Source organism: Lepidochelys kempii, chromosome 5 (genome assembly GCF_965140265.1).
Source record: "Lepidochelys kempii isolate rLepKem1 chromosome 5, rLepKem1.hap2, whole genome shotgun sequence".
Classification (NCBI taxonomy): domain Eukaryota; kingdom Metazoa; phylum Chordata; order Testudines; family Cheloniidae; genus Lepidochelys; species Lepidochelys kempii.
Window position 1 is genome coordinate 33,845,310 of NC_133260.1, and position 24,412 is coordinate 33,869,721.

At 43.4% G+C, this 24,412-nt stretch overlaps 1 protein-coding gene across 1 annotated transcript in view; it reads left to right on the plus strand.

Moving 5' to 3' along the window:
* The first annotated feature begins 10,499 nt into the window (after nt 1-10,499).
* ITGA2 (integrin subunit alpha 2) overlaps nt 10,500-24,412 on the plus strand; it is an 86,695-nt gene continuing 72,782 nt past the window's right edge. Inside the window, exon 1 of the mRNA XM_073343916.1 lies at nt 10,500-10,661. Within this exon, the coding sequence (XP_073200017.1) occupies nt 10,616-10,661 (46 nt within the window). The 5' untranslated portion in view covers nt 10,500-10,615. The remainder of the gene's footprint in view (nt 10,662-24,412) is intronic.

A 24,412-nucleotide genomic window follows, 5' to 3' on the forward strand; every position in this document is an offset into this window, starting at 1 on the left:
AATTAAAAATATAAAAAGACTCAGATCTCATAGATCCTAGTGAGTACCCCCTGCTGTCCACCCACTAGGAGTGCTGTGAGGGGACTCTGTCTGCTACTATTTCTCACAAGTGGAGCTCTCAGCCCGCCTGCCCTAGGCCCCTAGGCCCCCAGGACCAGTGCTGACCCTTAAAACACCCCACTTACTTAAACACACCACTTTCCTAGAACTAATTTCCACCCCAAAGTGAAGCCTCTGGGTACCCTGTTTAATGCTGTCAGGGGCGTACAGCAGTTGAGAAGCCCGTCACTGAATGATTGAGTACTTAACAGTCTACTTTCCTCAATTATTTTGACACCAGCCTTTGGAATTCCAAACCAACATGGAGGCAAACAGACCATAGAGAAGGCTAAAGGCTGCATCTTCAAAATGGAGGTTGCACCGTGACATACACATGCAGAATTCATAAATTGTACAGCCATATTCCCAATTCATCATAGATGTCTCCCACAAAAATAGAAAAAGGAAAAATAAGATAATTAAGATAAGGAGGGAGATTCAGACTCTTCAACTTTTGCAGTCTTCTGGATTCTTGTAGAGTAGAAGCTCGATAGAGCCAGACACTAATGTTCAGCTGGCAAGTGCTTCTGGCTGTCAGGCCTGCTTTGATTCCAGAGAAGAACTCAAAAGGAAAAGGCTATAAAGGCCCATTTGTTGCTGTCTTGACTTCCTCTCCCCAAATGATCAGTCCTGAAGATTCCTGAACATCAGTTTTCCCTCAGGTGGCCTATTGGCCTGAATGACCAGGCTTCTCAGCCTTGATTGTTATCATTTGCAAACTTCACTTACTCTACCTTGCAGTGCGTCCCTCCAAGGTTTTTTGACAAATTAGGTGTAAGACCTACTTTGGAGCCATGCAACTTGGTCCAATCAGGTTCAAATGAGGTCATCCTTAGCTAGCGTCAGTTTGGAAAAAGTCCCACTTAAAACAGTAATTTAAAAATATTCTCTGTTTTGCAAAGCACAAAGACTGTAAGTACATGCCACTCTCCTGTACCCCCCAAAATTATCAAAAATCCAGATTATTTTTAATTTTTTTTATTTTTAATTTAATTACTATTTAATTTAATTATTTAATTATTTAATTTAATTCTTTTTAATTTAATTACTATTAATTTCCTCTTGTGTTATGAGAAGTAGTAAACAACACTTTCTTATCTACTTTCTCTACACCAGTCATGACTTTATAGACGTCAATCATATCTCCCCTTAGCCGTCTCTTTTCCAAGATGAAAAGTCCCAGTCTTATTAATCTCTCCTCATACAGAAGCCTTTCCATACCCCTAATCATTTTTGGTGCCCTTTTCTGAACCTTTTCCAATTCCAGTATATGTTTTTTAAGATGGGGTGACCACATCTGCACACAGTATTCAAGATGTGGGCATACCATGGATTTATATAGAGGCAACATGATATTTTCTGTCCTATTATCTATCCCTTTCTTAATTATTCCCAGCATTCTGTTAACTTTTTTGACTGCCACTGCACATTGAGTGGATGTTTTCAGAGAACTATCCACAATGACTCCAAGATCTCTTTCTTGAGTGGTAACAGCTAATTTAGACCCCATTATTTTATATGTATAGTTGGGATTATGCTTTCCAATGTGCATTGCTCTGCATTTTTCAACATTAAATTTTATCTGCCATTTTGTTGCCCAGTCACCTAGTTTTGAGAGATCCTTTTATATCTCTTTGCAGTCTGCCTGGGTCTTAACTATCTTTAGTCATTTTGTATCATCTGCAAATTTTGCCACCTCACTGTTTACCCCTTTTTCCAGATCATTTATCAATATGTTGAATAGGACTGGTCCCAGAACAGACCCCTGGGGGACACCACTATTTATCTCTTTCCAGTATGAGAACTGACCATCTTTTAACCAGTTACCAATCCATGAGAGCACCTTCCCTCTTATCCCGTAGCAGCTTACTTTGCATAAGAGTCTTTGGTGAGGGACCTTGTCAAAGGCTTTCTGAAAATCTAAGTATACTATATCCACTGGATCCTCTTGGTCTGTTGACCCCTCAAAGAATTCTAGTAGATTGGTGAGGCATGATTTCCCTTTACAAAAACCATGTTGACTCTTCCTCAACAAATTATGTTCATCTATATGTCTGACAATATTGTTCATTATTATAGTTTCAACAAGTTTGCCCGGTACTGAAGTCAGGCTTACAGGCCTGTCATTGCTGGGATCACCTCTGGAACCCTTTTTAAAAATTGGTATCTAATTAGCTATCCTCCAGTCATCTGGTATAGAAGCTGATTTAAATGATAGGTTACAGACTACAGTTAGTAGTTCTGCAATTTCACATTTGAGTTCCTTCAGAACTCTTGGGTGAATACCATCTGGTCCTGGTGACTTATTGCTGTTTAATGTATCAATTTGTTCCATAACCTCCTCTAATGATACCTCAATCTGGGACAGTTCCTCAGATCTGTCACCTAAAAAGAATGGCTCAGGTTTAGGAATCTCCCTCACATCCTCAGCCTTGAAGACCGATGCAAAAAATTCATTTAATTTCTCCGCAATGGCCTTATCCTCCTTGAGTGCTTCTTTAGCACCTCGATCATCCAGTGGCCCCACTGGTTGTTTAGCGGGCTTCCTGCTTCTGATGTACTTAAAAAAAAATTGCTATTACTTTTTGAGTCTTTGGCTAACTGTTCCTCAAATTCTTTTTTGGCCTTCCTCATTGTATTTTTATACTTCATTTGCCAGTGTTCATGCTCCTTTCTATTTTCCTCACTGAGATTTAACTTCCACTTTTTAAAGGATGCCTTTTTGCCTCTCACTGCTTCTTTTACTTTGTTGTTTAGCCACAGTGGCTCTTTTTGGGTTCTTTTACTATATTTTTTAATTTGGAGTATACATTTAAATTGAGCCTGTATTATGGAGTCTTTAAAAAGTTTCCACGCAGCTTGTAGAGATTTCATTTTTGGCCCTGTACCCTTTAATTTCTGTGTAACTAACCTCCTCATTTTTGTGTAATTCCCCTTTCTGAAATTAAATGCTACAGTGTTGGGCCACTGTGGTGTTTTTCCTGCCACAGGGATATTACATTTAATTATATTATGGTCACTATTACTAAGCAGTCCAGAGATATTCACCTATTGGACCAGATCCTGTGCTCCACTTAGGACTAAATCAAGAATTACCTCTCCTCTGGTGGGTTCCAGGACCAGCTGCTCCAAGAAGCATTCATTTAAGGTGTCAAGAAACTTCATCTCTGCATCCCGTCCTGAGGTGACGTGTACCCAGTCAATATGGGGATAATTGAAATCCCCCATTATTATTACTGAGTTTTTTAATCTAATAGCCTCTCTAATCTCCCTGAGCATTTCACGGTCACTATCACCATCCTGGTCAGGTGGTTGGTAATGTATCCCTTCCACTATATTCTTATTATTAGAGCATGGAATTTCTATCCCTAGAGATTCTATGGTACAGTTTGATTCATTTACAATTTTTACTTCATTTGATTCTACGCTTTCTTTCACATAAAGTGCCACTCCCACACCAGCACGACCTGTTCTGTTCTTCCGATATATTTTGGTATTACTGTATCCCATTGATTATCCTCATTCCACCAAGTTTGTGTGATGCCTATTATATCAATATCCTCATTTAATACAAGGCACTCTAGTTCACCCATTTTATTATTTAGACTTCTAGCATTGGTATATAAGCACTTCAAAAACTTGTCTTCTTTCAGTTGTCTGCCATTACATGATGTAATTGAATGGGACTCTTTTTTATTTGACTGTTTCTGATCAGACCCTGCCTGTATTTTATCATTTTCCATCTTCTCGTCCTCACTAGGACATAGAGATTCTCTCTTTATAGATCCTCCCCTAAGGGATGTCCGAACCATGTGGTCCTCCACACCTGTTGGCTTTCTTCCCGCCCTTAGTTTAAAAACTGCTCTATGACCTTTTTAATGTTAAGTGCCAGCAATCTGGTTCCATTTTGATTTACGTGGAGCCCATTCTTTCTGTATAGGTTCCCCCTTTCCCAAAAGTTTCCCCAGTTCCTAATAAATCTAAACCCCTACTCCCTACACCATTGTCTCATCCAAACAAGTTTGCTTACATTTATGGGAGATACTGCTTCTGCCTTCTTATTTAAAATCTCACCAGAAAGTGAGAACAGGCATTCACAGGGCACTTTTGTAGCCGATGTTGCAAGGTATTTATGAGCCAGATATGCTAAACATTTGTATGCCCCTTCATGCTTTGGCCACCATTCCAGAGGACATGCTTCCATGATGATGATGCTCGTTAAAAAAAAAATGTGTTAATTACATTTTGTGACAGAATTGAGGGAGAATTGTATGTCTCCTTCTCTGTTTTTTACCCATTAGCCATATATTTCATGTTATAGCAGTCTCAGATGATGACCCAGCACATGTTTGTTTTAAGAACACTTTCACAGCAGATTTGACAAAACACAAAGAAGGTACCAATGTGAGATTTCTAAAAATAGCTACAGTACTTGACCCAAGTGCTGTCCAAAATCTGAGTGCTGTCCAAAATCTGACAAGGTGTAGAGCATGCTTTCAGAAGACTTAAAAAAGCAACACTCAGATTAGGAAACTACAGATCCCGAACCACCAAAAAAAGAAAATCAGCCTTCTGCTGGTGGCATCTGACTCAGATGATGAAAATGAACATGCATCGGTCCACTCTGCTTTGGATTGTTATCGAGCAGAACCCGTCATCAGCATGGACGCATGTCCTCTGGAATGGTGGTTGAAGCACAAAGCGACATGAATCTGTAGTGCATCTGGCTCGTAAATATCTTGCGACACGGCTACAACAGTGCCATGCGAACACCTGTTCTCACTTTCAGGTTACATTGTAAACAAGAAGCGGACAGCATTATCTCCTGCAAATTGTAACCAAACTTGTTTGTCTGAGAAATTGGCTGAAGTGGGACTGAGTGGACTTGTAGGCTCTAAAGTTTTACATTGTTTTATTTTTTTTAATGCAGTTATTTTTTGTACATAATTCTACATTTGTAAGTTCAACTTTCATGAAAAAGAGATTGCACTACAGTACTTGTATGAGATGAATTGGAAAATACTATTTCTTTTCTGTTTTACAGTGCAAATATTTGTAATAAAAATAAATATAAAGTGAGCACTGTACACTTTGTATTCTGTGTTGTAATTGACATCAATATATTTGAAAATGTAGAAAACATCCAAAAATATTTAAATAAATGGTCTTCTATTATTGTTTAACAGCGTGATTAATCACGCAGAGTAATTAATTTTTTAACAACAAAACGATTAATCGAGATTAATTTTTTTAATCACGTGATTAATCACAATTCATTTTTTTAATCGCTTGACAGCCCTATAAATAATGCTACTACTTTCATACATAACTAATATATCTAGGGAACACTTAGATATTTTGGTGACAGGTGCTATTGAAAACCCTAAAATACATATATAGGTAGCTAGATTCTTGTGATGTGGATTGTTCTACTGGTGATCTTCTCCCATCTCTAATTTAAAAGAAAAAATAGTCTGTTCAAAATTATAAAAATGAAATGGACTGAAATGTTTTAATATTATTAAATCCTGCTGCAACAGAAAAGAGAACACGGTTTCACGTTATTGGCTTAGAAACAATGCATATGGGCCTGAACCTTCCCCTCATCCCCTAACTGAACGCATGCTGAACTTTTTTCTCATATTGAGATAACTCCATTCTTCCTTCCTATTTAGTCCTCACGTGCTGCCACCCCCCCGCACCCCACCCCACTGTTGCCTTCATTTAAGAATTTTGAGGCAAGTATCTAAGTGGAATGTGCTGTGGTTCATTCACTAACTTTTAGTATAGGGTTGTTGGTTTTTTTTCCCTCAAAAGCATCTATCAGAGCAGGACCCATATCCACCACCAAACTGATCTCTGAAGTCCTTTAATTTGAGTGAAGCTATGCTAAGAAGGAATGGGGCACACTGTCTGTAAAATACAACTGAAGAGATTGGGAAATAGATGAGATGGCACTGTTTTCCTATCATATGTATGATACCGTACAGTTTATATAATAACAATACAATAGTATCAAAAGCTTCTTAAATCTGCTTAAAACTGAAGCATTCCCATTTAAGGTCACATTCTAAAGAGTATGGTATTTGTATGGCACTTATTCAACCGTGTCCTATTCAGTGTATGTGTGGGAGACAAAACTCCCTTCACCTTTGTCTGTGCATGAGGAACTATTTTTCAGCATGACGTGTGAGAGAGAGAATTTCATGTCCTTAGGCCACCTTTACAATGAGAGTGATGTAACTGAGTCTAGGATATGGGGAAACTTAAGGTGAGACACTTGAGACAACCTTGCTCTCTGGGCTTTGTGTTTAAGTATTTTTTTCACCATGTCTGACCACGGGAATGGACATAGGTAATCTTCCCCTTACCATAAGCTGCATGTATAGGGATGCTACATTTCTCCATTTTGTTTTATGCTGTAGGTTTCTAGATTTAAATTTTTTTTTGTTTGTTTTTGTAGAGTCTACTGCCATTTCTCCCTTTGCCTTAGGCTATATTTATACCAAAGTATGGGGCATTTCTCCCACTAACCATATGTGTATTTTTATATGTACAAACATAGTCTAGAAGACCAGGAGTGACCAGTGCAATGCTTCAGATCTCCTACCTTGATCATGCATTATATTCAGTATTGCAGCTGAAATCTTCCAGTGTTTGTACATCTTGAGGGTGTGTGTTTGCATGTCAGAGTATGTCTCAGCAAAGGAGAAGCCGAGTGACTGTATTCAGAAAACAGTGTGTCAATCCTAGTAAGTGACTGAGTATGCAGGGGGGGATGTTTAAGGGTTAGTAAGTAACTATGTGTTTTCTGGGAGTAAACCTAGTGACTCCATATGTGGGTTCATGAATATGTGTGTCAGGGTTAGTAAGTGGTTTTGTGCCAGGAAATAGGTAAATAATGGAAAGATATTCATAAGTGAGTATATGGCAAGTCCCTCCTCCCTTTTCTCAGTTATGGGAAACATTTAATTTGCTCAGGAAGCAATGCTGCTGATATTTACAGATCAGGAGTATGTTCAAACTGAAGAAAATCCCAGTACAACCACCCACATTTAGTTTTTCGAATTCCCTGCTGTTCCTAAAGAATCATTCCCCAGTATTTATAATTAGTTATTGAACAGATCCATCCATGTCAAATCCATCCATTTTAACTTGGAGCGCTGATTCAGAAGTTAAAATAGAAATTAGGAACCGGGAGAATATTTGTTAGAATATTATTACAACAGAAACTAAGGGCTTGTTTACAGCTAAGGGCTTATGCCATTTTGAAAGTAATCCTTATTCCAAAATTACTCCAGGGGAATTTTACCAATTGTCCCCATGTAAACAAGCCCTAAGTTTAAATTTACTCACCAAAGAATCATTGTTATAGTAGATTCCAAACAAAATGAAAAAAGGGAGCAATTTGAATTTGTATACATGTTAGAACTGTGGAAAAGAGAAGGGGAATGTTTGTCCACTGTTTTGAATATATTCAGATAGTGGGATTAGTGCTAACTGGCTGAAAACAGCACAAGTGTCCAGCATTTTACACTGGCTTTCCCTGTTCAATTTCAAATCTGTTTCCAATCCTGACCTTTAAATTCACAGTGGGGCTAGACCTCTGTTGTGTTAAAGACACATATATGGCATATTAACTAGGACACTGCTGAAAAAGACCTGTGTATGCTATAGCAACTGGACTCAATTCTTTGGCAAGATTCCTAGATTCTGTGCTACTCTGGTATGGCAGAATGGAAATTCTGTGGCAGATTCATTGAAATTAAAATATATAGGTTTTTAATTAAACCTGAGATTAAATAACCTATACAGCATCCACTGTTGTTTATTTTTATGGTAAACTCTATGGATTTTACAATGTCTCTGTTTTCAATTTTTTACTTACTCCTTAAGTGAAATTATGAGTTCACATCTCTCCGAACTATTGTTTCAGGCTGTCTACAGACTGAAGAAGAGACTATTGTTTATAAGGGATAGAAATGTGTGTTTGTGTTTGTGGATAGATGTAAACCACATACAGAGACGTACGTGAAAGCTTAGCTTTTAGAGCACAACTCTGTTACAAGGGATGTTTTTGGTAGCAAATCCCATGGTGGAAGAATCACAGTCCACAGAACACATGCAGCCCTGATGTAGGGTTGACAGTGCACAAAGTCAAATACTCAGCAGCAGTCCTAGGGTAGCCTTTCTCAGGGGAAGACCCCTTGGCCATACAACTTCCAATGATGTTGGGAGGCTGAGCCCAGCTCCTGCTACATTCAGAACACGCAGCTGAACTCAGATCTTTATGCAGGCTCCGATATATGGCGTCAGCTTAGTGAAAGGAGCTGTGTATGCTGGTGGAGGTGAATAGATCTTAGGTCAGGTTAATGAAGGGCAGTGTGTGGTGAGGGGCTATGTCCGGAGAGCTGGTGTGTGTTGGATTGTTTGTTTGCAGATGCACATTAAATGGGGTGGGGTGTGTTTGGAGCGACAAGCTAATGTGTGATTTTGGGGCAGGTTAGTGGTGTGGGGTGTTTGGAGGGGCAGGTTACTGTGTGGTTGGGGACAGGTTGGTGGGGTTGGTTGGGGTGTGTTTGGAGGGGCAGGTCAGTGTGTGGTGAGGGGGCAGGTTAGTGGGGTGGCGTGTGTTTGGAGGGACAGGGTAGTGTGTGGTTTGGAGGCAAGTTGGAGGAGTGGGGTGTGTTTGGAGGGACAGGTTAGTGTGAGATTGTGGGGCAGGTTAGTGGGGTGAGGAGTTTGGAGGGACACAGTGTGTGGTGGGGAGACAGGTCAGTGGGGTGGCATGCATTTGGAGGGGCAGGTTAGTGTGGTGGGGGACAGGTAGGTGAGTTGGGCTGAGTTTAGAGGGGCAGGTTAATTTGTGGTTGGGGCAAGTTAGTGGGGTGGGTTGTTTGGAGGGGCATATGAGTGTGTAGTTGGGGACAGGTTGGTGGGGTTTGGAGGGGCTGGTTATTGTGTGGTTGAGGGGCAAGTTAGTGGGGTGGTTTGTTTGGAGGGACAGGTTAGTGTGAGGTGGGGGGAGAGGTTGGTGGGGCAGGTTGGAGTGTGTTTGGAGGGGCAGGTTAGTGGGGTGGAATGTTTGGAAGGAAAGGTTAGTGTGTGGGAGACATGTTAGTGGGGTGGGGAGTGTTTGGAGGGGCAGGTTAGTGGGGTAGGGTATTTGGAAGGGCAGGTTAGTGTGTGGTGGGGGGCAGGTTAGTGGGTTTGGGTGTGTTTAGAGGGGCAGGTTAGTGGTGAGGGAGACAGATTAGTGGGACTTGGAGGGACAGATTAGAGGGGTGGGGTATTTGGTGAGGGGGACAGATTAGTGAGACTTGGATGGACAGATTAGAGGGGTGGGGTGGGTGTGTTTAGAGGGGCAGATTAGTGTGTGATGAGGGGGATAGGTTAGTGGTGAGGGGGACAGGTTAGTGGGACTTGCAGGGACAGATTAGAGGGGTGGGGTAGGTGTGTTTAGAGGGGCAGATTAGTGTGTGATGAGGGGGACAGGTTAGTGGTGAGGGGGACAGGTTAGTGGATTTGCAGGGACAGATTAGAGGGGTGGGGTAGGTGTGTTTAGAGGGGCAGATTAGTGTGTGATGAGGGGGACAGGTTAGTGGTGAGGGGGACAGGTTAGTGGATTTGCAGGGACAGATTAGAGGGGTGGGGTATTTGGAAGGGCGAGTTTGAGGGGCAGGTTGGTGTGTGGTTGGGGACAGGTTAGTGGGGTGGGGTGTGCTTGGAACGACAGGTTAGAAAGGTGGAGTATCTGGAAGGGCAGGTTAGTGTGTGAGAGTGTTTGGAGAGGTAGGTAAGTGTGTGGTTGGGGGACAGGTTAGTGGGGTGGGGTGTTTGGAGGGCTGGTTAGTGTGTGGCTGGGGGACAGGCTAGTGGGGTGGGGTGTGCTTGGAAGGACAGGTTAGAGAGGTGGGGAATCTGGAAGGGCAGTTAGTGTGTGAGGGTGTTTGGAGGGTGGGGGCAGGTTAGTGGGGTGGGGTGTTTGGAGGGCCAGGTTTGTGTGTGGGGTGGGACAGGTTAGTGGGGTGGGGTGTTTGGAGGGCTGGTTAGTGTGCAGTGGTGGGCAGGTTAGTGGGTCGAGGTGTCTGGTGAGGGGACAGGTTACAGGGGGTGTGTTTTGGGGGGACAGGTTAGTGGGTCGGGGCGTTGGAAGGGCAGGTTGGTGAGGGGCGGACTGTACTGGGCAGGGGATGGTGCCCACTTCCCGATGGCGGGTGTTTGCCCCGGGCCTGGCTAGTGACGGGCCGCAGGTGCTGCCTCTCAGGCCGAGCATTACTAGACTCCCGGTTCGCAGCCCCGGAGCTAGGAGAACAGGCGGGGTTGGGCGGGGGCGGAGCAGCTGCGCAATGTGACCCAGATCCGCTCCCAGCAGCCGCTCAACCTTTCTCTCTTCCTCCAGCCGCTGTGGAGCAGCGGTCACGGTGCAGCGCTTGGAGCCGGCACTGCCCCGGGTCTGAGTCCTTGGCCCTTCCCTGAGCGCAGCTCCCCGGCAGGACCTCGCTGTGCAGGAATCATGGAGCCCGGCGGCGTGTGGCTCTCTCTGCTCCTCCTCAGCCAAGGTAGGTTTCCCTGCGGGTTTGCTGGAGAACTTGGGGGGGGTCTCTGTTAACCTCATAAAGATCATTGCCTGCTGTTGAGAATGGACATTGCACCTTGCGGCGCCTGGAGCCCCGCGACCACCTCCAAAGGGGGTAGCCTGGCATGGGACATAATTGCTTCCTCTAGATGAACTTCCCAGAAACCCCAAGTGGCCATGCAGCCTGCTGCTGTGCCAGACTCTACTCAGTCCAGGCACAGAAGCTGCAGAGAAGGGTGAGGGGTGGGAAGGGATTTTAGACTAACTTCCACCTGCTGCACAAAACTAGCCACTGGGTGAGTAGAACCAGGAAAGGTGCTGAAATACTGACCCTCTGCAGCAGCAGCAGCTTTATTCCACCACTGAAATTATGGAATCTTCCCACTTCAAGGCTCCCTGCCCCCCCAAAGAAGCTCTAATGTACTCCGAGTTCCCTCTTAATCTCTTTCATTTGGCTGCCCTCTGAGAATAAAATGTTGTGGTGACTCTTTTTAGAGAAGGGACAACACAAGGAGACTCCTAATCAAGGCTGGAATGGTAAATATTTAAGAAGCAGGAACTGTCCATTCCTTCAGCATTTTCTTTATATACTATCCCAAGTGACTGAAAACTCATTTATAAACTACTGGTAAAATATATCCATGTTATTCTTGCCTTTCGCTAGTGACACGAATCTATATTTTTCAAGCTATCAGATGAAATCCTGGACAAGCTGACTAGCATCCAATTTAATTTGCACTACAGGAGGTCATGACTAATTTTCTGCATAAATTTACACATTTTAAATGGGAGCATGATGTTCTTTATTATGGATTCTGTTCTTAAAATCTTTAAATCCCTCTAACTTTGCCTCCACCCTCTGGGGTCTGTCCATAGGAAATTTTAACACCCTTCTTCTATTCTTGGATGACTGAGTGACCATTATGTATATTTTCATGGGAACTGTAAGCCATGACATTCACGTCTCATAAAATTCCTCCCAAACACTTTAAGTTTAAATATTACTGTATGCTTTCATGTATCTTAAATTGGCAAGTCTATTAAAGAAGAGCCACAGAAACTGAGTTTTTACCTGTGAGGTGTTCCAGCTTGTTCTTTCAGTAACTATGGGAAACATGGTGGAATGTGTGGCTGGAGGGTATGAAATCAGAAACAAAAATGTTAACCTGTGGTGAGATTTACGGTATACAACCAACCCTGTAATATTATAATGAGAGAACTTCTTAAAGCATCAAAGTGTGAAACGCCCACTCTGCATTTTTGTCTAATCCATCCTTTATCCTCCTGGTCACAGTGACTGCATACCAGGGGGATAAATATGTCCACTAATTCACAGTGTAAAAGATCTGGGACTAGGGATATTCTGAAGAATGGTGTTTAAGGGGGTGGATAGCAACTAATTATGCGAGCAGGTTTCCCCTGTATGTAAGAGGGTGCATCTATATGTATATTAACTAATTCATATTGCCTAAGCAAAGTATTAATTCTTATGGTTCATATCTGCTGTAATTTCAGTTTGAAATTTATTCTGAGAACTAAAAACTCATGTAACTGCTGAACTAATGCTTTCTAAGGGTCTCTTCCTGGTGCTATTGAACTCAGTAGCAGAACTCCCACTGACTGAGACAGCATTCTCCCTTGGCTTAAGTGATGTAAGACCAAAGACGCATATTCTTCTCTCAGTAAAACTGATGTGAATCCAGAATAATTTCATTGTCTTTAAGGGAGTTACTCTCAGTTTACACTGGTATAGTTGAGAGACAAGGTGGATGAGGTAATATTTTTTAGTAGACCAACTTTTGTTGGTTAAAGAGATTACACAGCTCTTCCTCCCCTACACAGCTGACAGAAGAGAAGGGCAGTTAAGCCCCTGTTTCTGCAAATATTAACTTCTCATATTTGAATAGTCCCATTGAAATCAATAACTTTACTTTTATGAGCAGTCCTAAGCCTTTATATAAATGCTTCTGGAATTGGGTCTAGCGGATTGGGGGGCAGGTTACTGAAGGGCTGTATGTTTGGGAGTAAATGGGAGGGGGGAAGACCCTGCAGTAGGGTGGGCTTATTTATTTGGAGGGAAGAATGGAGGAATCATTACAATCCCTGTTGTGTTCAATCAGATGTCTCCACTGGATCATACCATAAATAGGCTGGAAAACACTCCCAGTGAATGTGCAGTGTGTTTGGTTTGGGCTTGATTATGTATATATTTTTAATATCCACATTATCAGTGCCATCTCTTCTAGAACACAGGGGCTCTTGCTTGCTTTGTTGCAAGCTAAGCAGTAATATAAAGGTTGTGCTTATTGTGGGTTGTAGATTGTGCCTTCTTTTATGTTTGGAAACTGCTTAGCACATTTGGGTGCTGCAGACATAAATAATACTTATGTAAAGCCATCCCTTTTGATATTATATTCTTATATGCCAACCTACCACCTTCATTATATTTTACCAAAATAATCATATTTGGTTGACAGTAGCAGATTGTTTTTTAGCTTATTAGAAATGAATAATTTTTTATAGGCAGAACTGGTAGTATTGCATATTATTAAGGTTGCCTGACACTTTCGATTATAAGAGTCTGTTTTTGGTTACCTATAACTTTGCCAAACTTTAACTGTTTGGGCTGAAATTTTCCATGCTGGGTCTGCCTTAGGCTAAAGTTCTTGGAAAAGTTCAGGCTAAATAGTTCAGCTGTTTCTGAGAATAAGGCTAGTAAAATATGTTCTTTTGCCAATGTTAAAAATATTCTGGAGACCTTTTCTTTGGAAAAAGTATAGTGTGCCCAATACTTGGAAGCAGGGACTTGAAATTTGGCAAGGAGTGGCCTTTGTGTGAGTGCTTGGCTTTTTGCTGTACCTGTCAATATCTGCCCAAATGTGGCCAGGTTAGAAACCTCTGAAAAGTCATCATTCACTCATACTCAGGAGAGAGACTTAGATTTTAGCAGCCAAATTTCCTGAAGATTGTGTCATCACTGACCATATGCCAGCCCAGGGCCCAGCAGGATATACAGCTGCTGCAACTGCAGGGAGCTTTCCCTGGGTCACAGTAGCTGTGCTTGTGGCAAGTTAGTTCCCCTGCTCTCAGTTCAGGTGCCCAATCTCCCCCTCCTCAATGATTCTCTCCACCCTGCCGCCGCCAGCTGTGCCCAGGCAGCATGGAGGAGGAAGCTGCCTCATTTGAATGGATATGAGATGGACCAGAAGGGGGTTAAGAGGAGTAGATGACTTGAGGCCAGTGAGGGGGAGAGAGATCAGATGAGGATCTATCCAACAGGTGGAAACTGGGATTGACTGGGCAAGGAGACTGGTTACAAGGAATTGCAGGATTGGGAGGGAATTGGGAATGGCTAAGGAAGGAACTTGGGACTGGAAGTGGTGGTGGGGGAGAGTGGGACAGGAATGAGAGTAGGACTGGCTGGCCAGTGAGACTGGGACTAGGATGAGATGCCTGAAAAGTAGGTGAGAAAAATGGCACCAGGATGAGGGGCCAAAGGTGGTGAAGAGACCAGACTGGGAGAAGGCCTGGTTGGAAGAGAGAAGTCAGAAGAGTCTGCTCACTAGAGCACATGACTCTCCAGAGCCTGGAATGGAATCCAAGCTTTCTGGGTCTCACCGTTCTTCTGGTGTCAGCAAATATCTGTGAAACCCACTGGCAAAGTGTCCCATCCCCTTGTAGGGGGATTTTGTAGCAAAATAAACTGTTGTCAGGACCCCTGCCTCATTTGTTGCAAAAGTTGGAAGGTGTGTACCTATTTTGGTTGCCTAAGCCTGCCCATAGCTAAAAGGCCCTTCCCCTTATCTGAGTGCCTATATGATACAGGGCAAGTCAATTAAACAAAACTTTTCATGGTTGGCCAGTGTTCTTCATTTTATGGGTGCCTAACTTGAAACTATGTAGTCTAATTTGCAGAAGTGCTGAGCAATCACAGCAGCATCTGACCTCAATGGGAGCTATACTGTGAATATATAAAGTGCTATATAATACTACATTCTCTGAAAAATCAGGTTCCATACATCTCAAATTGGGCAACGAAAATTGGTGGATACTTTTGACCTTTATTTTGACCTTTAGTTCCCCATCTGTAGAATGGGGATAATAAAAGCCCCTCACCTCATAAGGATGTTGTGAAAATAAATTTTAGTATTTGTGAATCACCCAGTACTATTGTGCTGAGCGTCATAGTTTAACTCATGAAGAAATTAATGTATTTTTTGTTTTCAGAGTCTGGTTTGAATATTGTGCAGTAAACAAGGCACAGGGCTACACACTGAATAATGGAGAGAAACAAAAATATTTAGTGAACACTTTCCAGAGGCAGATTACACTTTTGTGAGGCCCTGGGCCAGAGGAAGTGAGGGCCTCTTTCCACCCTCCCTTTGGTCTGCAGTCCCCCGCTACCCTTCCTTCCCCCACTGCTCCTACTGGGGAAATGGGGTTAGGGTGCCGGGGCTTCCCCTGCCCCACCCCCCCACCTGGCACTCCTACCAGGGAGCAGGGTCGGGGAGCAGGAGCAGGGCAAACCCCCGCGCTCAGATCCCACTCCCCAGGAGGAACGTGAAGGAGGTTGGAGCTTGGGGGCACCCATTTTTTCTGGGTCCTGCCAGTTGGCTGCGACTCCTGGGCACAGGCCCTGTTGGCCCAGTGGCTAATCCGCCACTGACACTGACTGTTCTGTGCATGGAATGAGGCATGGAATGGGGTCCTGTGGGAAAATGTGATTGTGTAATTAAAGGCTGTATCATAATGCATATGCACAAAGTGGCTGAACTAAGGTTGCACAGACAACTTTAATTCAGGCATTTCTTAATTTTGGAATATGTGACTTTGCAAACCTAATAGGATTTTTTTTAGAATAGTTTTGTGTGTGTAATGTTAATTAGAATGGGCCAAAGGTAGAACTGTTCGTGTAAATGCCTCCCATTCCAAATGTTGAGTGTTGGATTATTAAAATGGGAGTCTGATCTGAACCTTTGAAACCAAAGTTGCTACTGATTTTACCTGTCTCTGATTCTTAAAATATTTTGTCTGTTTGTAAAAGCAATATTACAAATAGTTTCTTATGAGCTTTTATTTTTACAATATTCTACAATTAAGTAGGGTTTATTTCATAATGAGCTACAGAAGGCCTGTATTTTACAAATGATATTTATAATATTTGTAAAATATAAAGTAAACATTTTTATAAAGTACACAATGAATTATTCATAGTTCTAAACCAATTAACAATATTTATTTCTACATAACTTGGACACTAAATATAGGATGCATTGACTTACTCTTGAAGTATCTGGTTGTGGTACAGTTTTCAAACAATAATTTGCTTTTTTTAAGTATTGAGAAGTTTTGGTATTTAATAAAAGCAGTACACTAAATAGTCAGATATTCCTTATAGTCTTCCTGTGTTTGTTGGCTGCTACTCAATATCCATTATATTTTTTTCATTGTCAGTTGTTTTAAATGAAAGAAAATATTTTTTTCACATGAATAGGTGTTTGTGAGAGCTACGATGTAAACCTGCTCATGCATGTGATGAATGTGCAAACAAATGGGTATTAAATACTGAACTTTTTGGAATAGTGAAGATAGAAGGGGGCTTATATATTTTTAAAAGAGTAAACCAAGCTATGAGAGCTGGTAGAAGTTTTGAACATTCATAATCCAGTGTTGTCATTTTCATTTAAAGGTTTCCTTTGTTAGGCTTTGAACAGGTCCGTTCCCATTTCCATGGTTACCAACTCAAAATGCAGGCAGGACACAAGCTGGATTCTGATCAGAATGGTTCATGCAGTTGCATACCAACACATGCCGTCCAGTTGTTTTAGGACATTTTCACCAGCAGTTTTAAAGTTTCTTCACAAAGTGATCACTAGCCCCATGTTGCCTACTTGTTTTAGGATTTCAGGCCTGGTAAAGTGAGAGAAATAATGAGCAAGATAAACTTGTTTTAGTGTTAAATAAAAATAGCTGTGGGATTCCCATTCAAATGAGTCAAGGACACTGGAGAAGCTACTCAATCTTAAGTTTTCATTTCTACAAAAAGCATAACAGAGAAGGATCTTTGTTTACAAGCCTTAAAGGTAAGGAGTGGCACTTGGCTGTATTATATAATTGTTTGAACATGCCTCTTTGTGTAGCACACTTATTCATGACACTGGAGAAAAGGAATGAAGTGAAAATTAATGTGAACAAATAACATCATGCTACACTGGATGAATGTCAGTCTGTCTATATTTTCTGTATATGCACATCACTTTAAAGCTATTTGATGTAGCATTCTACCCACTCTTATTTTATGAGGTGATGATGAATTTTCACAACACCCAGTTAAGCCAGTGGAAGCTGTGTATGCTCAGTCTCTCTGAAAGATCAGGCCAGGAGTTCTGTCGATAAGTTTTAAAATTATTTAAGTATTATTAGAGTGAGCAATTGTTATCCTGGATAGAGGACTTAGTCTTCCCAGCAATCGAAAATATTATTCAGAAACTGGGTTTGTTTTCATTTTCCCCTGAAGAGCTATACTCTTTTAATAAGAATGCAGATTCTGGGTAAAAAGTAACCCTTAAAAGGGGAACTACTTAGGCAAAGAAATAAGATAATATTTAAACAGATGAACTTTGAGTGCTATAATGGAACACTCGGGGCATAACACAATGGCACCCGCATAGCTATATAGATTAATGTCCTATATTATTTTGTCCTATTCAAATCAATGGGCAACCACCGTAGTGGGATTCTCTTGCCACTTCTCTGCCTCATTTTGTCTTTTTACTCATCTTTCCCAGTTCAGCACTCTTTATTCCTTAAGAAAGAAATGTCCTGTATTAAATAAACCACCCCTCCTCCCTGGTTATGTGACTGATGTTTTCCAACTGACCATAGACAATAAAGAATTGTCCTTGATAACCACCAATTGCCCATGGAGGTTGTATTTCCTGATGGTGTGAGAAGGGCTGCACAGCCACTCCTGGAAGTTGGGACTCGGAAGGTGGTTAAATGCACTTGCTCATTTTCCCCAAGGGATTTCATCTTTGGGGATGGGGCTATGACAGGGTTCCACTGAACCCTCCTACTATCCACTATGTATGTGACACCAGCAAGAGATGTAATACAGCCATTTATGTTGGGATGTTCACTATCTTGATGACACAAAACTCTGGAAATGGAGACTGGACAGTTTTCACTAGTGGAGCATCTGGCCCCATGACTCTCTTTTTTGGCTAACCCATTATGGACTGTCTGGTTAGTCCAGTGTTTTAATTTGAATGAGAGAGAGTAAACAAAAACTCAACCCAAACAAGACTGAGGTAGTGCTCATGGATACATACAGGCAATCACAAACAAGGAACTTTTGGGTGACTTATGTGTGCTTCTGATTCAAGAAGTATGCTGGGACAGATGTCAGACTTTAATTGCAGAATCTATTAAGACTGTTATTCAGTAACGTACATGCCCAACTTTAAGCTCCTGAGTGGTCCTGTTGTAGGGTGACCAGATGTCCCGATTTTATAGGGACAGTCCCTATTTTTGGGTCTTTTCCTTTTATATACGCTCCTATTTACCCCCCCCCCCCACCCCCATCTCAATTTTTCACACTTGCTGTCTGGTCACCCTATCATAGAATCATAGAATATCAGGGTTGGAAGGGACCCCAGAAGGTCATCTAGTCCAACCCCCTGCTCAAAGCAGGACCAATTCCCAGTTAAATCATCCCAGCCAGGGCTTTGTCAAGCCTGACTTTAAAAACCTCTAAGGAAGGAGATTCTACCACCTCCCTAGGTAACGCATTCCAGTGTTTCACCACCCTCTTAGTGAAAAAGTTTTTCCTAATATCCAATCTAAACCTCCCCCACTGCAACTTGAGACCATTACTCCTCGTTCTGTCATCTGCTACCATTGAGAACAGTCTAGAGCCATCCTCTTTGGAACCCCCTTTCAGGTAGTTGAAAGCAGCTATCAAATCCCCCCTCATTCTTTTCTTCTGCAGGCTAAACAATCCCAGCTCCCTCAGCCTCTCCTCATAACTCATGTGTTCCAGTCCCCTAATCATTTTTGTTGCCCTTCGCTGGACTCTCTCCAATTTATCCACATCCTTCTTGAAGTGTGGGGCCCAAAACTGGACACAGTACTCCAGATGAGGCCTCACCAATGTCGAATAGAGGGGAACGATCACGTCCCTCGATCTGCTCGCTATGCCCCTACTTATACATCCCAAAATGCCATTGGCCTTCTTGGCAACAAGGGCACACTGCTGACTCATATCCAGCTTCTCGTCCACTGTCACCCCTAGGTCCTTGTCCGCAGAACTGCTGCCTAGCCATTCGGTCCCTAGTCTGTAGCTGTGCATTGGGTTCTTCCGTCCTAAGTGCAGGACCCTGCACTTATCCTTATTGAACCTCATCAGATTCCTTTTGGCCCAATCTTCCAATTGGTCTAGGTCCTTCTGTATCCTATCCCTCCCCTCCAGCGTATCTACCACTCCTCCCAGTTTAGTATCATCCGCAAATTTGCTGAGAGTGCAATCCACACCATCCTCCAGATCATTTATGAAGATATTGAATAAAACCGGCCCCAGGACCGACCCTTGGGGCACTCCACTTGATACCGGCTGCCAACTAGACATGGAGCCATTGATCACTACCCGTTGAGCCCGACAATCTAGCCAGCTTTCTACCCACCTTATAGTGCATTCATCCAGCCCATACTTCTTTAACTTGCTGACAAGAATTCTATGGGAGACCGTGTCAAAAGCTTTGCTAAAGTCAAGAAACAATACATCCACTGCTTTCCCTTCATCCACAGAACCAGTAATCTCATCATAAAAGGCAATTAGATTAGTCAGGCATGACCTTCCCTTGGTGAATCCATGCTGGCTGTTCCTGATCACTTTCCTCTCATGCAAGTGCTTCAGGATTGATTCTTTGAGGACCTGCTCCATGATTTTTCCAGGGACTGAGGTGAGGCTGACTGGCCTGTAGTTCCCAGGATCTTCCTTCTTCCCTTTTTTAAAGATTGGCACTACATTAGCCTTTTTCCAGTCATCCGGGACTTCCCCGGTTCGCCACGAGTTTTCAAAGATAATGGCCAGTGGCTCTGCAATCACAGCTGCCAATTCCTTCAGCACTCTCGGATGCAACTCGTCCGGCCCCATGGACTTGTGCACGTCCAGCTTTTCTAAATAGTCCCTAACCGCCTCTATCTCCACAGAGGGCTGGCCATCTCTTCCGCATTTTGTGATGCCCAGTGCAGCAGTCTGGGAGCTGACCTTGTTAGTGAAAACAGAGGCAAAAAAAGCATTGAGTACATTAGCTTTTTCCACATCCTCTGTCACTAGGTTGCCTCCCTCATTCAGTAAGGGGCCCACACATTCCTTGGCTTTCTTCTTGTTGCCAACATACCTGAAGAAACCCTTCTTGTTACTCTTGACATCTCTGGCTAGCTGCAGCTCCAGGTGCGATTTGGCCCTCCTGATAACATTCCTACATGCCCGAGCAATATTTTTATACTCTTCCCTGGTCATATGTCCAACCTTCCACTTCCTGTAAGCTTCTTTTTTATGTTCCGCTAGGATTTCACCATTAAGCCAAGCTGGTCGCCTGCCATATTTACTATTCTTTCGACTCATCAGGATTGTTTGTCCCTGTAACCTCAACAGGGATTCCTTGAAATACAGCCAGCTCTCCTGGACTCCTTTCCCCTTCAAGTTAGTCCCCCAGGGGATCCTGGCCATCCGTTCCCTGAGGGAGTCGAAGTCTGCTTTCCTGAAGTCCAGGGTCCGTATCCTGCTGCTTACCTTTCTTCCCTGCGTCAGGATCCTGAACTCAACCAACTCATGGTCACTGCCTCCCAGATTCCCATCCACTTTTGCTTCCCCCACTAATTCTACCCGGTTTGTGAGCAGCAGGTCAAGAAAAGCGCCCCCCCTAGTTGGCTCCTCTAGCACTTGCGCCAGGAAATTGTCCCCTACGCTTTCCAAAAACTTCCTGGATTGTCTATGCACCGCTGTATTGCTCTCCCAGCAGATATCAGGAAAATTAAAGTCACCCATGAGAATCAGGGCATGCGATCTAGTAGCTTCCGTGAGCTGCCGGAAGAAAGCCTCATCCACCTCATCCCCCTGGTCCGGTGGTCTATAGCAGACTCCCACCACTACATCACTCTTGTTGCACACACTTCTAAACTTAATCCAGAGACACTCAGGTTTTTCTGCAGTTTCGTACCGGAGCTCTGAGCAGTCATACTGCTCCCTTACATACAGTGCTACTCCCCCACCTTTTCTGCCCTGCCTGTCCTTCCTGAACAGTTTATAACCATCCATGACAGTACTCCAGTCATGTGAGTTATCCCACCAAGTCTCTGTTACTCCGATCACGTCATAGTTCCTTGACATCACCAGGACCTCCAGTTCTCCCTGCTTGTTTCCAAGGCTTTGTGCATTTGTATATAAGCACTTGAGATAACCTGTTGATCGCCCCTCATTCCCAGTATGAGGCAGGAGCCCTCCCCTCACAGACATTCCTGCCTGTGCTTCCTCCCGGTATCCCGCTTTCCCACTTACCTCAGGGCTTTGGTCTCCTTCCCCCGGTGAACCTAGTTTAAAGCCCTCCTCACTAGGTTAGCCAGCCTGCTGGCAAAGATGCTCTTCCCTCTCTTCGTAAGATGGAGCCCGTCTCTGCCCAGCACTCCTCCTTCATGGAACACCATCCCATGGTCAAAGAAACCAAAGCCTTCTCTCCGACACCACCTGTGTAGCCATTCGTTGACTTCCACGATTCGACGCTCCCTACCTAGGCCTTTTCCTTCCATGGGGAGGATGGACGAGAACACCACTTGCGCCTCCAACTCCTTTATCCTTCTTCCTAGAGCCACATAGTCTGCAGTGATCCGCTCAAGGTCATTCTTGGCAGTATCATTGGTGCCCACGTGGAGAAGGGCACCAATCATGTTGACTTCAGTGAGACTACTTGCATGATTAAAATTAGGCAAATACTTGAGTACCAGGCTGAATCAGGACCTAGTAGTATAGTGAACTGCTGTATCTTGTAACAGCCAAACCATCTTTTACAGTGATGTGCTACCATAAATGAAGAAAGATGGGGGGGGGGAGGGAAGTTCCCTTCGTAAAATTTTGTTGGAGCAGGCTTAAGCATAATATGTTATCATTCAGTGTGTAGTATTGTAATAAGAAGTTACAAAATAACATTGTAGTAGAAGATTTATATAAGTTACAGAGAAACTGGAAAATGTTCCCTTGCATGTATCAAGGTGTCTGCAGTTTCAATTTCAAGATCAGCAAAATAGTAAATATTTAACAAAGGAAGTTGCACAATATCCTCAACATTTTAGTGTTGGGTGTTTTTTGTAAAGCTAGCTGACATGCTCTTATCTGTAAATGGTTTTAAGGTACTATGAGCAATGTTTCAATTTAGTCAACAAAGGAGTGGCATAGTAAGGTACTCTGAACCGTTGTTGTTAAATTGCCACTTTGCGCAATGTTCCCAAGTACATATTAGAGGTGCTATGTAGAGCTGAGGTGAATTTTGGATAGTATATTCAAATTTGGTTGAAATTTGGAACACTAAAATTCAGATAACCATTCAAAATTTAAAATAAAATTGCTCAGTTAGTTAGGTTAGTTGTCTAAGTGTGCCCACTAAAAAGGGGTACAGTGTAGATATGTTTGATATTTAGATGAAATTGGTTTTTGCTAATCTGAATCAAAATATTGTAAAGTCTGTGACATTTTATCTAAACAAAATTCTGCCTCCTTGCCTAGCTTTATCGTTAAGAAATGTGATGGGGGAAAGGCCAGGTGGCTATAGAAAAGTAGTAAGAAACGGGTATGTTAGCCCCAGGCTAAACAAATCGCTGTTACCATGGTAACCAAATGGCAGTTGTTCCAGGTTAATCAAGACACCTGGAGCCAATTAAGATCCTTCCAGAAAGCAGTGGAGACAGCTAGGTTGATTGGGACACCTGAAGCCAATCAGGGGCTGGTTGAAACTAGTTAAAGACCTCCCTGTTAGTCAGGTGGGTGTGCATGTCAGGAGCTGTGGGAGGAAGTTATGCTGGTGGAGAGACTGAGCAGTGCACACCATATCAGGCACAAGGAAGGAGGCCCTGAGATAAGGGTGAAGTGGAGCTTGGGGAAGTGGGGGCTGCTGTGGGGAGGTAGCCAAGGGAATTGTACGCGTCCTGTTTCTAAAAGGTCAGCTACCATAGCTGATACTATTAGGGTCCCTGGGCTTGAGCCCGGAGTAGAGCCCCTTTGCCCCTCTGATTAATCACTGAGACTGGGAGACAACAGAGACTGTGGAAGGGAGGATAGCTTCTCCTCCCCTCCCTCACTGGCTTATGATGAAAATGGCTCAGTAGGCTGTCACCCTTTGCTCTAGAGAGAGAAGGGCTGTGTGGAGGGTCACAGGGAGCCTCTGAGGCTAGCAAAATCTGCCAGGAAGTGCAGGACCCACGGAGACAAGGACAGAGCTTTGTCACAGAAAGAATAAACAACAAATAGAGAGCAAAAACGGTAACATTGCTAATGATAGTGTCCTTTTGTATTCTTGCTAGTGATAGATACTCTTTCGAGGCTGTGTCTGACATTCCTTCTGTTTCACTCTCTCTACTGCTATCCATCTGTCACTGTGAGATGTGACAGTCTGCCAGATGGCAGCTCAAACCATACTGAAGTTGCCCACTAAAGCTTATATCCTGATAGTCATTGTGAAACTGTTTCTATCGGAAGTTGATTGTAGAAATGATTGCAATGGAGTTTGCGCTTCTAAAGACAAACAGAGGTTGATCTGGTATCTTGGCAGAAAATATGTACCCAGAAAACAGTTAAATGTCAGTGACCCAAAAAAAAGGTACAATGGCACTATTTTACAAACAGAACTTACAAAGATGTCACTGGAATTAGGGTGCCACCAGGTCACAGACATCTGGACATACCAGAATCGTATGTATACGTTTAACCGTACATTAAGTCTCTTTCAAATCTGATGCATATGAAATTTTCTAGAAACTGCCCTTTTCCAAATACAGTGTTACTCTGTGTTTTGTACAGCATTCTAGATTAAATGAACAGAGATGTTGTATTGACTTGAATTGGTGAGGAGGAAGGTAGAGAATTTGTTTTACTGATTTTTGTTATTACTTATAGAGTTGCCAACTTCCTACTTGCACAAAACCGAACACCCTTGCTCTGCCCCCTGCTCTGCCCCTTCTCCGAGGCCCCGCCCCTGCTCGCTCCATGCCCCCTCCCTCCATTGCTCAGTCTCCCCACCGTCACTCGCTCATTTTCACCAGGCTGGCTCACGGGGCTGGGATGTGGGAGGGGGTGAGGGCTCCAGCTGGGAGTGCGGGCTCTGGGGTGGGGCCAGGGATGAGGGGTTTAGGGTGCAGGCAGGGGCTCTGGGCTGGAACTGAGGGGTTCAGAGGGCCGGAAGGGGATCAGGGCTGGGGTAGGGGGTTGGGGTGCAGTGGGGGTGAGGGGTTTGAGGTGCAGGAGGGTGCTCCGGGCTGGGATTGAGAGGTTCAGAGGATGGGAGGAGGATCAGGGCTGGGGGTTGGGGCCTGGGCAGAGGTGCAGGCTCTGGGCAGCGCTTACTTCAAACAGCTCCTGGGAAACAGCCGCATGTCCCTTCTCCAGCTCCTATGCGGAGGTGCAGTCAGGTGGCTTTACACACTGCCCCGTCCGTAGGCGCCACCCCTGTAGCTCCCATTGACCAC